The sequence below is a fragment of the Oncorhynchus masou genome, chromosome 17 (genome assembly GCF_036934945.1).
Source record: "Oncorhynchus masou masou isolate Uvic2021 chromosome 17, UVic_Omas_1.1, whole genome shotgun sequence".
NCBI classification, from domain to species: Eukaryota; Metazoa; Chordata; class Actinopteri; order Salmoniformes; family Salmonidae; genus Oncorhynchus; species Oncorhynchus masou.
The window spans coordinates 28,360,573-28,373,673 of NC_088228.1; the positions used below are offsets into that span (position 1 = coordinate 28,360,573).

The 13,101-nt window shown below is 42.1% G+C and overlaps 1 protein-coding gene across 4 annotated transcripts in view; it reads right to left on the bottom strand.

Annotated features, from left to right (window-relative positions):
- Window positions 1-5,194: 5,194 nt before the first annotated feature.
- The window catches only part of LOC135558799 (receptor-interacting serine/threonine-protein kinase 1-like), a 29,564-nt gene continuing 21,657 nt past the window's right edge, over window positions 5,195-13,101 (bottom strand). For 3 of the 4 annotated variants that reach the window (XM_064992936.1, XM_064992935.1, XM_064992934.1), the window contains 3 exons: window positions 11,535-12,239; window positions 11,210-11,362; window positions 5,195-9,972 (listed from right to left, as the gene is read on the bottom strand). In XM_064992936.1, coding sequence (XP_064849008.1) covers window positions 9,677-9,972; window positions 11,210-11,362; window positions 11,535-12,239 — 1,154 coding nt within the window. In that variant the 3' untranslated portion in view covers window positions 5,195-9,676. The remainder of the gene's footprint in view (window positions 9,973-11,209; window positions 11,363-11,534; window positions 12,240-13,101) is intronic. The other variant, XM_064992937.1, reaches the window with a different exon arrangement.

Here is a 13,101-nt window from a genome sequence, read left to right on the forward strand (position 1 = left end):
AATGTGATATATGCGTCCTCTGGTTTTATACTTTTTACATCTCTGATATATATATATATTTCAGTTGATATTTAAAATGACTATTTATTTATCTGTCAAGATAGACAGTGACTTTGTTGAAATGCGCTTAGTAAAAACCTAGGTTGTCCTTCAGGGATTCATGTGGGCTGGAGGAGAACACAGTGGAACAAAATGGAACCCCATCATCCTCGGAAGGATCGGGACAGAAACCAAGGTACAATACTGTTTGCGGCAATAAACAGTTTGACACCTGGACGATGGAAAGCGAAACCCACTGACATCAGTTCCGCTTCCTCTACAATCCCATTTCCATCCGGTGTTTACAGTTGTCTAATACAGGAACATATACAGTAGGTGCTGGATTGTTTTATGTTGGTTCAGTACAGCATGGTTTAACTCAACATGAAACTGTTGACTTTATGTACAAAGGAGACCGATGGGAGAGACAGCGATAGAATCAACCAAAGTCATAATCAAAACAGGTGACGATACTGATATTCACTCAACAATAAGCACTCCAGTATACTGTGTATATAAGTGCAACAGGGAGAGGAGAAAGGGCGAGCAAGGCAAATAACCAAGTATAAATTGAGCGACTGTAGATAGTCAAAATTCAGAGAGTGAGAGAGAAGAAAAGGTTAAAAAAAACAAACGAGACAAAACAGATGTGTTGTGTGTGAAAACTGTGTAAACTATGCATGGCAGTCATCGGCATGGAATGTCCTCCGTTGCAAGGTTCAAAAAATGATTTGACCAAATCTACACAGTGGTGATTCCTTCCAATCATGTTACTAGCCATTAAATCTCCCCCCTGTTTTCCACAGCTGAACTAACAGTACTGTAGCACTTTGCCATGCACCTTCTCTCTCTGGGTAGCTGTATTGAAATCTGTTGATTTATTCATTAATTTAAATGCCAACTGCCTATATGAGAAACTAATGAGCAAAGATTTTTTTGTAGTCTTGGTTTAAGTAAATATTGGTACTTAATTAGATTTAATTATGGGGAGTCAATTGGGACAAAGTTAATTTAAATATCCACAAATCTGTTATAATGTAATTATTGTGTGGAAAACAGATTTATTCATTAATCATACATGCAGATACATTTTCTCCTGTTTGCGAAGCGGATTAACAGGCTCCAGCCTTGATAAGAATGTTAGTATCACGATGTGGGAAGGTTTACAAAAAACATGAATCAATGCCTTTCAAAAATGTCGAGCTTATCTCTTCTTCGTCCCTGATCCTTTTTAAAACATGCAATTAAAAAAACAGAGTTTCGCAGCAGCCAATCGGCCGTGTGGTAGACAGATAGAGATGGACCTCTGGGGTTGGATCTGGGGTTGGATGGGTCCACACTCCGAGGAGAAGCTTCCTAAATACAGTAGCTGATGTTATTCTAATCAAATGCATATAGGCTCTACCCAGTTTCCTGTTGTTGCCTGCTGCCTGGCCAAATGAAATCTGGGCACAAGCCAAATGAAATTGAATTGGTCATGTACACACACGCAGATGTTATTGTGGGTGTAGAAAAATGCTTATATTCCTAGCTCCAACAGTGCAGTAATACCTAAAAATAAGTCCCAAAAATAAATATAGAAATATTAGAACGACCAATGTCAGAGAATGGAATATATTGCTCATATATATATATATATATATATATATATATATATATATACAGTGCCTTGCGAAAGTATTCGGCCCCTTGAACTTTGCGACCTTTTGCCACATTTCAGGCTTCAAACATAAAGATATAAAACTGTATTTTTTTGTGAAGAATCAACAACAAGTGGGACACAATCATGAAGTGGAACGACATGTATTGGATATTTCAAACATTTTTAACAAATCAAAAACTGAAAAAATTGGGCGTGCAAAATTATTCAGCCCCTTTACTTTCAGTGCAGCAAACTCTCTCCAGAAGTTCAGTGAGGATCTCTGAATGATCCAATGTTGACCTAAATGACTAATGATGATAAATACAATCCACCTGTGTGTAATCAAGTCTCTGTATAAATACACCTGCACTGTGATAGTCTCAGAGGTCCGTTAAAAGCGCAGAGAGCATCATGAAGAACAAGGAACACACCAGGCAGGTCCAAGATACTGTTGTGAAGAAGTTTAAAGCCGGATTTGGATACAAAAAGATTTCCCAAGCTTTAAACATCCCAAGGAGCACTGTGCAAGCGATAATATTGAAATGGAAGGAGCATCAGACCACTGCAAATCTACCAAGACCTGGCCGTCGCTCGAAACTTTCAGCTCATACAAGGAGAAGACTGATCAGAGATGCAGCCAAGAGGCTCATGATCACTCTGGATGAACTGCAGAGATCTACAGCTGAGGTGGGAGACTCTGTCCATAGGACAACAATCAGTCGTATATTGCACAAATCTGGCCTTTATGGAAGAGTGGCAAGAAGAAATAATTTTCTTAAAGATATCCATAAAAAGTGTCGTTTAAAGTTTGCCACAAGCCACCTGGGAGACACACCAAACATGTGGAAGAAGGTGCTCTGGTCAGATGAAACCAAAATTGAACTTTTTGGCAACAATGCAAAACGTTATGTTTGGCGTAAAAGCAACACAGCTCATCACCCTGAACACTCCATACCCACTGTCAAACATGGTGGTTGCAGCATCATAGTTTGGGCCTGTTTTTCTTCAGCAGGGACAGGGAAGATGGTTAAAATTGATGGGAAGATGGATGGAGCCAAATACAGGACCATTCTGGAAGAAAACCTGATGGAGTCTGCAAAAGACCTGAGACTGGGACGGAGATTTGTCTTCCAACAAGACGATGATCCAAAACATAAAGCAAAATCTACAATGGAATGGTTAAAAAATAAACATATCCAGGTGTTAGAATGGCCAAGTCAAAGTCCAGACCTGAATCCAATTGAGAATCTGTGGAAAGAACTGAAAACTGCTGTTCACAAATGCTCTCCATCCAACCTCACTGAGCTCGAGCTGTTTTGCAAGGAGGAATGGGAAAAAGTTTCAGTCTCTCGATGTGTAAAACTGATACATACCCCAAGCGACTTACAGCTGTAATCGCAGCAGGTGGCGCTACAAAGTATTAACTTAAGGGGGCTGAATAATTTTGCACGCCCAATTTTTCAGTTTTTGATTTGTTAAAGTTTGAAATATCCAATAAATGTCGTTCCACTTCATGATTGTGTCCCACTTGTTGTTGATTCTTCACAAAAAAATACAGTTTTATATCTTCATGTTTGAAGCCTGAAATGTGGCAAAAGGTCGCAAAGTTCAAGGGGGCCGAATACTTTCGCAAGGCACTGTATATATATATATTTATATATATATTTATATATATATATATATATATATTTATATTTATATTTATATATATATATATATACACACAGTTGAGGTCGGAGGTTTACATACAGCTTTGCCAAATACATTTAAACTCAGTTTTTCACAATTCCTGACATGTAATCCTAGTAAACATTCCCTGTTTTAGCTCAGTTAGAATCAACACTTTATTTTAAGAATGTGAAATGTCAGAATAATAGAGAGAATGATTTCTTTCAGCTTTTATATCTTTCATCACATTCCCAGTGGGTTAGAAGTTTACACACACTCAATTAGTATTTGGAAGCATTGCCTTTAAATTGTTTAACTTGGGTCTGACGTTTCTGGTAGCCTTCCACAAGCTTCCCACAATAAGTTGGGTAAATGTTGACCCATTCCTCCTGACAGAGCTGGTTTAACTGAGTCAGGTTTGTAGGATCCTTGCTCGCACACGCTTTTTCAGTTCTGCCCACAAATGTTCTATAGGATTGAGGTCAGGGATTTGTGATGGCCACTCCAATACCTTGACTAGATAGTAGTGGGGTGAACAGGCTGTGGCTCGGGTGGCTGAGGTCCTCGATCTTCTTGGCCTTCCGGTAACACCGGGTGCAGTTGCCGTACCAGGCAGTGATACAGCCCGATTGGATGCTCACAATGGTGCATCTGTAGAAGTTTGTGAGAGTCTTAGGGGCCAAGCCACATTTCTTCCTCGGCCTGAGGTTGAAGAGGCGCTGTTGTGCTTTCTTCACCACAATGTCTGTGTGGATGGACAACTTGTCAGTGATGTACACACAAAGGAACTTGAAGCTTTTCATCCTCGTCACTGTGGCCCAGTCGATGGGAGTGTGCTCCCTCTCTCTCCGGAAGTCCAAGATCAGCTCCTTTGTTTTGTTGAGGGAGAGGTTATATTCCTGGCACCACTCCACCAGGGCCCTCACCTCCACACTTTTGCTGTCTCGTTGTTCTTGGTAATCAGGCCTACTACTGTTGTGTCATTTGCAAACTTTTATTTATTTACTTTTACCCCCTTTTCCATTGTATCCAATTGGTAGTTACAGTCTTGTCTCATCGCTGCAACTCCTGTACAAAACACGACCCAACCAAGCTGCACTGCTTCTTGACACAATGCCCACTTAACCTGGAAGCCAGCCACACCAATGTGTCGGAGGAAACACCATACACTTGGCGACCGTGTCAGGAATTGTTGCCTACCTTCACCACCTGGGGGCGGCCTGTCAGGAAGTCCAGGACCCAGTTGCATCGGCGGGGTTCAGACCCAGGGTCCCGGGTTTAGTGATGAGCAAGGAGGGCACTATGGTGTTGAAGGCTGAGCTGTAGTCAATGAACAGCATTCTTATATAGGTATTCTTCTTGTCCAGATGGGATAAGGCAGTGTGCAGTGTGATGGTGATTACGTCATCTGTGGATGTTGGGGCGGTATGCAAATTGTTGTAGGTCCAGGGTGTCAGGTAAGGTGGAGGTGATATGATCCTTAGCCTCTTAAAGCACTTCATGATGACAAGTGAGTACCCAAGTCCTGTTGATGCTGTCTGGGTACACGAGTACATCATCTGGGGCCGGGCCAGGAGTTTGTCCTGGGTCAGGAAAAACCATAGAATTGGAATTAAGAAAACTAATAATTAATTTAATAGGATCTCCTCTATGGGAACAACACTATTGGCCCCATGTAATGTTTCTTGGTGCTTCAACGGAGAATGGTATTATCCACATTCAGAAGATTTGTATGGACTAGAATCAATCCGATTGCCCCTTTTCGGCTATGCACCTAGCATGACTTAGTGAGTCATTGACTACAAACAATTAGATCGCTTCTCAACAATTATGACAAAAATTCACTTCTCTTGAAACAGACTTTATTTAAAAACACAGTGAAGTGACAACACCAGCTCTTTTTGAGATGCCTCTCTCACCCACATATGAGCATACACACACACACACATTTAAGAGTGCACACACACATGCACGCACACACACTACTAACTGCTACTGCCAAGCATCAAAATAACATACAAGCACGCACCAAAGCACATTCATTGACGTACAATCAGGGTCATGTCCAAGAGCAGACATTTTGGCGGAAAATAGACCTGCAGTGCATGACTGCTGTTTTGTATCACAAAACACTACAATAGTTCATTTAAACTAGCCTAGAGACAAGAGGTTTCAATATCAGCGGACCTTTAATCTGTCAAATAGGTAATTGCCTCAAACAAATTCATATGCATTCATGTTTCATTTTCCGTACACTGGGGTAACTAATTGTCATGCATGGAGGAGGAAATTCCTGCCTGGCAGCTGTATGGGATAAATAGTGTAAGGTTGGAGCCCTTCGATGAGGCTGGTTCCGCATGATTATGAGACAAACCTGACAAGGAATACATACATTCTGCTGCCCTCTAGCGGAGAGCAGGTGAGCAACGACGTCTATGCTGGTCAAGTCACATGTTTGTTGTCCACAGGAAACATGTATCTCTGTTCTGTTCTGTTCTTGGAAAGCTACTGTACATGGTGTGCTTTTGAACTACTGCTGACCTAAATAATCAAGGTCTCGAATGTTGATGATCAAATGATCGGTTGAATCAGGGTGTGTTGGTGCTGCACAGCCATAGAATTAGAATGAGTTCATTATATTTCTATATGCACTGACTGCACACCTTGTAGCTCGCCTAGACCGAGGTTCACTATACTGGAAGGATTATATTTTCTTTTTAAATGTTCACTTCCGTTTTTCTTTGGTGCTGATAAAAAATATTAAAATCAACTAAAATAAAATATGAATAAAAACATCTTTCTGATTGTGAGTGTACTGGATTTTTAGAATGTACTGTGACAGCAGATGTTTCCAGTCCAAAGGCTTGTTTTATCCAAGTGATTAACTTTTTGAAAGACTGACAGGTGGTGGAAGTAAAGAAGACGACACTGTTGGGAGTTTACGAGAGTGTCGAGACAGGTTTGGAATGGGTTCTTATGGATGTAAGGACTGACCATCCACAATATCAAAATTATAGTTTTAACCATGTTTGGAGGCTATATAGTGTTTGCTTACATTTACTTTGTTTACAAACATTGGAGTAAAACAAGCCAATATTCGGAGTTCGGAGTAGTAAATTACGACGCAAGCTAGACTTTTATAAAGCTAGCCAGCTTCAGTTAGCTCCACATTCCACCTCAGCCTTCATCTGTACTACGATGGTGGATTTTGCTTGTCTGCCTGCTGCTTAACTCCAGCAGACTTTAACTGCGTGTGCATGTCACACATGTCTAGTCAAAGGCCGAACTCTTCACTGAGACAATGCTGAAACATTCATCCATGCGAATCAGCGCCACATTTTTTTGTTGTTGTGTGGAAATCTAAATGAAAGAAAAGTTATTTAGCAAATGCAGCAGGCTATAGTGTGAAATGGGCTTTTAGAAGTGCAGTCTTTATTTGATTTATTATCGTTAATGCCGTCTTTTGTTTGCCTATCCAGGGGTAAAAAAAAAGAAGTATAAATTCCATGACTGAAACTTACGTCGATCTCAGATCGATTGTCTAACCTCTCCTTTCATGTAAGAAAGGCATGAGCTTCATGATTTTATGGAAAGGGGATGATTTGATACATTTAGTAAACTGCGAGTTTAACCAATTCCAGTCTCCTTGCTTAGGGGGTTCGGAGTCCTCCCTGGGATCATTTTTATGCAGAAGGAATGAAAAGCTCAGTTTTGGTAACTTTTTAAAAGGACATTTTACTCCAAAATGTACAAAAATAAAATTATGCTGCAACATCTAAAATATAATTTTCACCTTTAGAAACCGGCCAAATAACATATTGGTAAAAATGATTTTAACATAATGGACCATGCACATAGCCTATACATGGTCTATTTTATTAGATGTGCTATTAGCTAATACGCATAATCACCTGTAGCCTACTGTAACTGACACAGCATAGGGGCTATAAAATTATGTACTTATGACGCATACATCTGCATACCACATTGGAGACACAATCCTGATTGTTATTATAAATCATTATTTATTATAAATATGAATATAAACAGTGTATTCGGAAAGTATTCAGACCCCTTCCCTTTTTCCACATTTTGTTACGTTACAGCCTTCTTCTAAAATGTATCGAACACATTTTCTTCTCATTATACCCCATAATGACAAAGCGAAAATAGTTTAAAAAATATATTTTTGAAAATTTAATCAAAATAAAAAACAGAAATACCTTAATACCTTAAGTATTCAGACCTTTTGCTATGATACTCGACATTGAGCTCAGGTGCATCCTGTTTCCAATTATCATCCTTGAGATGTTTCTGCAACTTGATTGGAGTCCACCTGTGGTAAAATCAATTGGAAAGGCACATACCTGTCTATATAAGGTCCCACCGTTGACGGTTCAGGTCAGAGCAAAAACCAAGCCATGAGGTCAAAGGAATTGTCCGTACAGCTCCGAGACAAGATTGTGCCGAGGCACAGATCTGGGGAAGGCTACCAAAATATGTCTGCAGCATTGAAGGTCCCCAAGAACACAGTGACCTCCATCATTCTTAAATGGAAGAAGTTTGGAACCACCAAGACTCTTCCTAGAGCTGGCCGCCCGGCCAAACTGAGCAACAGGGGGAGAAGGACCTTGGTCAGGGAGGTGAACAAGAACCAGATTGTTGAGATGGGAGAACCAGAAGGACAATCATTCAGCATTCCACCAATCAGGCATTTATGGTAAGGTGGCCAGACGGAAGCCACTCCTCAGTAAAAGGCACACGACACCCCGCTTGAAATTTGCCAAAAGGCACCCAAAGGTTTTAGACCATGAGAAACAAGATTCTCTAGTCTGATGTAACCAATATTGAACTATTTGGCCTGAATGCCAAGCGTCACGTCTGGAGGAAACTTGGCACCATCCTTACTGTGAAGACAATGCAGGAGTGGCTTCGGGACAAGTCTCTGAATGTCCTTGAGTGGCCGAGCCAGAGCCCGGACTTGAACCCGATCAAACATCTCTGGAGAGACCTGAAAATAGCTGTGCAGGGACGCTACCCATCCAACCTGACAGAGCTTGAGAAGATCTGCAGAGAAGAATGGGAGAAATTCCCCAAATAGAGGTGTGCAAAGCTTGTAGTGTCATACCCGACAAGACTCAAGGCTGTAATCGCTGGTGAAGGTGATTCAACAAAATACTCAGTAAAGGGTCTGAATACTAATGTAAATGTGATGTGTAGATTGATGAGGATATATTTCTAGTTTAGAACAGTGGGGTAACTGCCTGTTCAGGGGCAGAACGACAGATTTGTACCTTGTCAGCTCGGGGGTTTGAACTTGCAACCTTCCGGTTACTAGTCCAATGCTCTAACCACTAGGCTACGTAACAAAATATAAACAAAGTCAAGGGTTCTGAATACTTTCCGAATGCACTGTATGTCTATGGTTGCGGCTGTTGCAAATGTGATAATACAATCACAAGTTTGCAAAGCGAATGCTATCATTTTTTATTTTATTTATTCATTTTACCTTTATCTAGGCAAGTCAGTTAAGAACAAATTCTTATTTTCAATGACGGCCTAGGAACAGTGGATTAACTGCCTGTTCAGGAGCAGAACGACAGCTTTGTACCTTGTTAACTCAGGGGTTTGAACTTGCAACCTTCCGGTTACTAGTTCAACACTCTAACCACTAGGCTACCCTGCCGACCCATTACAACTGTATGTGTAATATGAAGATTTTTTTTTTTTTTTTTTACACACAAAAACATTTGATTAATACAAACATTTAAATCAGTCGGCTTCCTCAAATGGAGGGGATGATGACAAGCTTTGCATGGAGGGTATCTGATTGAATTATTCCTCAACTTTTGGCTCAGACTCTTCATTCAGGATAAAAATTTGTTGCCGATTATCCCGAGGATTTGACCAAGGTTGCCTCGCCAACTCCTCAAACCTGATTTGTAGTATAGGGTTCTGATGTGGCACAAGAGTTGAACTAAACTCAGGAGGCATTTATAAGTTCTTCCTTCAATAATCAAATGGGTATATATTGTTAACTTAAGTCCAAAAATGGATGAAGCAACTGCAGATTTCCCAAAGATTGGAATGGTGTATTTGGGCTGCTACACTCATATCCATATCATATGGCAAGAAAATCACAGCCAGACTACCTTACAGTAAGTAAGTAAGTAGTTCAAAGTCAATACTAACAACTCAACTGACAATCATTACACGTTAGACTGGTTGGTAGGAATGTAAGGGTGAGGGTGGGGGGCTGGAGTCAATAGTAACCCCTCTGGTATAGGGGTAGGGGGAATTGAATACAGTTGATACAGGCTACTGTACCTACAGAGAACTGTTGGTCCTGCTGGAGTGCAGAAGCCTCTTCAACAGGTCCACTTTAACACAGTTCTCCAGGGCTCTGCAGAGCCGGCCCACGGTGCAGCCCACACAGCCCTCCTTCATCCTCCAGCGCTCCAGCATCTGGTGCACCTTTTCAGGCAGCCCGTCACGTTGGTAGTCATGGTCGATGGTCTCCACCTCCACCTCGCTCAGGCCCAGACGACGGGCGCAGCGCTTCCAATCCTTCCCGATGTTATCTCTCAGGAGATCCAGGTGCTCCTCCGTCACAGCCTGGTCCTCTGAACACAGGAAAGGACTCAACATAGCATATTGTATAACATGAACGATAAAGCCCTTTTCTGTGATATTAACAAGGGTTTTTGGTAATTTACTGTCAATTAATGATACATACCCATTGACTGTTGAATAATATTATTTATAAAGTCCCCATTGTCTTAGTTTAACTATCCAACCAAATTATAGCCCCAAATATATACTGAACAAAAATATAAACGGAACATGAAACAATTTCAAAGATTTTACTGAGTTACAGTTCATATGAGGAAATCAATCAATTTAAATAAATTCATTCGGCACGAATCTATGGATTTCACAACTGGGAAGACAGATATGCATCTGTTAGTCACAGATACCTTATAAAAATGGGCCTCTAATGGGCAACAGGATCTCATCACTGTATTTTTTTGCGCATTCAAATTGCCATTGATAAAATGCAATTGTGTTCGTTGTCCGTAGCTTAAGCCTGCCCATACTATAACCCCACCGCCACCATGGGGCACTCTATTCACAATGTTGACATTAGCAAACCACTCGACCACACGACCACACGACACCATGCACATGGTCTGCAGTTGTGAGGCCGGTTGGACATACGGCCAAATTCTCTAAAACAACGTTGGAGGCGGCTTATGGTTGAGAAATAAACATGACATTCTCTGGGAATAGTTCTGCTGGACATTCCTGCAGTCAACATGCCAATTGCACACTTCCTCAAAACTTGAGACATCTGTGGCATTGTGTTGTGTGACAAAACTGCACATTTTAGAGTGGCCTTTAATCGTGGCCAGCACAAGATGCACCTGTGTAATGATCATGCTGTTTAATCAGCTTCTTGATATGCCACACCTGTCAGGTGGGTGGATTATTTTGGCAAAGGAGAAATGCTCACTAACAGGGATGTAAACAAATTTGTGCACAACATTTGATAGAAATAAGCTTTTTGTGCGTATGGAACATTTCTGGGATCTTTTATTCAGCTCATGAAACATGGGACTCAGACTTTACATGTTGCGTTAATAATGTTGTTCAGTGTAAATTTGTAAACAAACAATGCATAGATGAATGGTTTTATGGTACATTTTGTGGTTCCTTTCCTGAACCAGATAGCATAGAACCCCTCTATTGTGGCCAAATGCAAAATCTGTGACTAGTAGAAAACATGACATAGACAAACAGGAAGCTGATGTCTATTTTCAGGAAGTAGGCTCCTCTTTGAAGGATGTAGTCTACTCTTACCGTACATCTGCAGGTTTTCTTTGAGCAGAGAGAGTGAGTTGGGCCCGTTGGAGAGAGAGCTGGCTGAGCTGCTGTATGACTCATGACCCCTGATGCTGAGTGTGTTGTTGCTGCCTATCTGGATCCCACTGGCGTTCTGGATAAATAGGCCTGCTGCAACACACACGCACATGTACACACAAATGCAACGTTTCTCATAAATGCCTTCCTGATTGAATTGCTAGATAGCTGTCATGTTGACTGTGGAATCTACATCGGCTGTAGACTAGCTGTAGTATTGGTGATACTGGTATCAAGCATTGTAATCTTTGTGCATCATCCTTACCTGGGTCTTGTGAAAGTCCAACCTTGGCACCTGAGTTCAGGCGCAGCCCTGCAGTGTGGTCTGGGGCAGCTGACTCTGGCACTGGGTAGGCTGGCCAGGACTGGAGGCGGTCATACTGGGCGTAGGGATATTGCTGCTGGGGGGAGTACTTGCCCTGGCTCAGAGATGGGCTGCTGGTGGACTCAGGGATGTGGCTTGACAGCTGGTGTCTTGGTGTGGTGGTACCGGAGGGGGCCGTAGCCTCGTACAGGTCAGAGAGATGGAGGAGGGGGTCCACCACCACGCTGCTGGGCTGGACGGCCTGGGTTTTGGTCCAAGACTGGACAGAGGACACTGGGGCCTGAGGGGGCCTGAGGTCTGGGAGGCCTCTGGTGGAAGTGAGGTCCTGTGAGGAGAGGCGCTGTGGGGTGGCAGGGTGAGGGTAGGGGCTGAAGTCCGGCTGGTCCATCCGGCAGTAGCTGCCGAATTTGTGGTACTCGTACTCCTGGGCTAATTTGACCTCCAGGTTTGACCTCGAACTGCTGACCAGTTTGAGCTCCATACCCGAGGGGGTGCTGATGGGGCCGAGGGCCTGGGCATCTGGCTGGATTAGGGAGGGCTCACAGGGAAGGAAGAGGTTCAGGTCCTCAATGCTGGCTTCCACTGGACCAGCTTCTATACGGACAGCCCCAGCACTGTCTGAGCTCAGCAAGGGAGCTGGCCGGTCTATAGTGAGAAGAGGTAGAGGGTTCATTTTTAAAAGATGAATTCTAAATTGAGATCCATGTGCATTACCTCTTAACGTCGTATAAATGGTTTATTGGTGAGAATGAGAGATTTGAACGAAAAAACTAAATACGGGCAAAGATCTCAAGTTCGGGTCTTAGTTAGGGCTGTTTCGGTGACCGCATTACCGCCACAGTGGCGGTCAAGAGTCATGAGTGCAGTCGAATTACATCTATATTTTTTTCTTCACATTTTCAAACAGTTCATTTAAATTTTCCAATGGGGCAATACATTTGGGTGAGGTTTTTTTCTCGCCTGAGTAGCCTTGTTTCACTGCTAAAAAATACAATTAAACCATCTAGTGTTCAGAGAAATAACAACACAATGTCTAATACAGGTAGCCTAGTCAAATAATTAACATCAATCCCATTAACCGTTACTCTCTCGTGGGAATTCCACTAACGGTCCGTATGTAGCCAAACATAGCTGCTGCTCATTCTGTTTGCTCGAAAATTGATAAATGGTTAAAAAAAGTAAGGCCCGCGTCCATAGAGACACATACCAGCTCTACTGGTAGTACTGCTACTACCAGCAGTACTACACCTGCACCTGACGATAACACAAGTTGTTCTGCTTCCATGAGCACATCCAATGCTAGCATCAGCAATTCTACATTTGTTGTTAGCCCAGCTAGCATGGACACTGACAGTTGTGAATCTGATGCAGCCGAAGAGCTACTGCCCCTTACCCAGGAAAGCACCAAAAAAAGACAGGGACGTTTAGAAACATTACATGCCAATTTGAAGAATAAGCCACGGGAGATTTTTGAGCGAGAATTAACATGACTTTTGGGTAGTTAGAC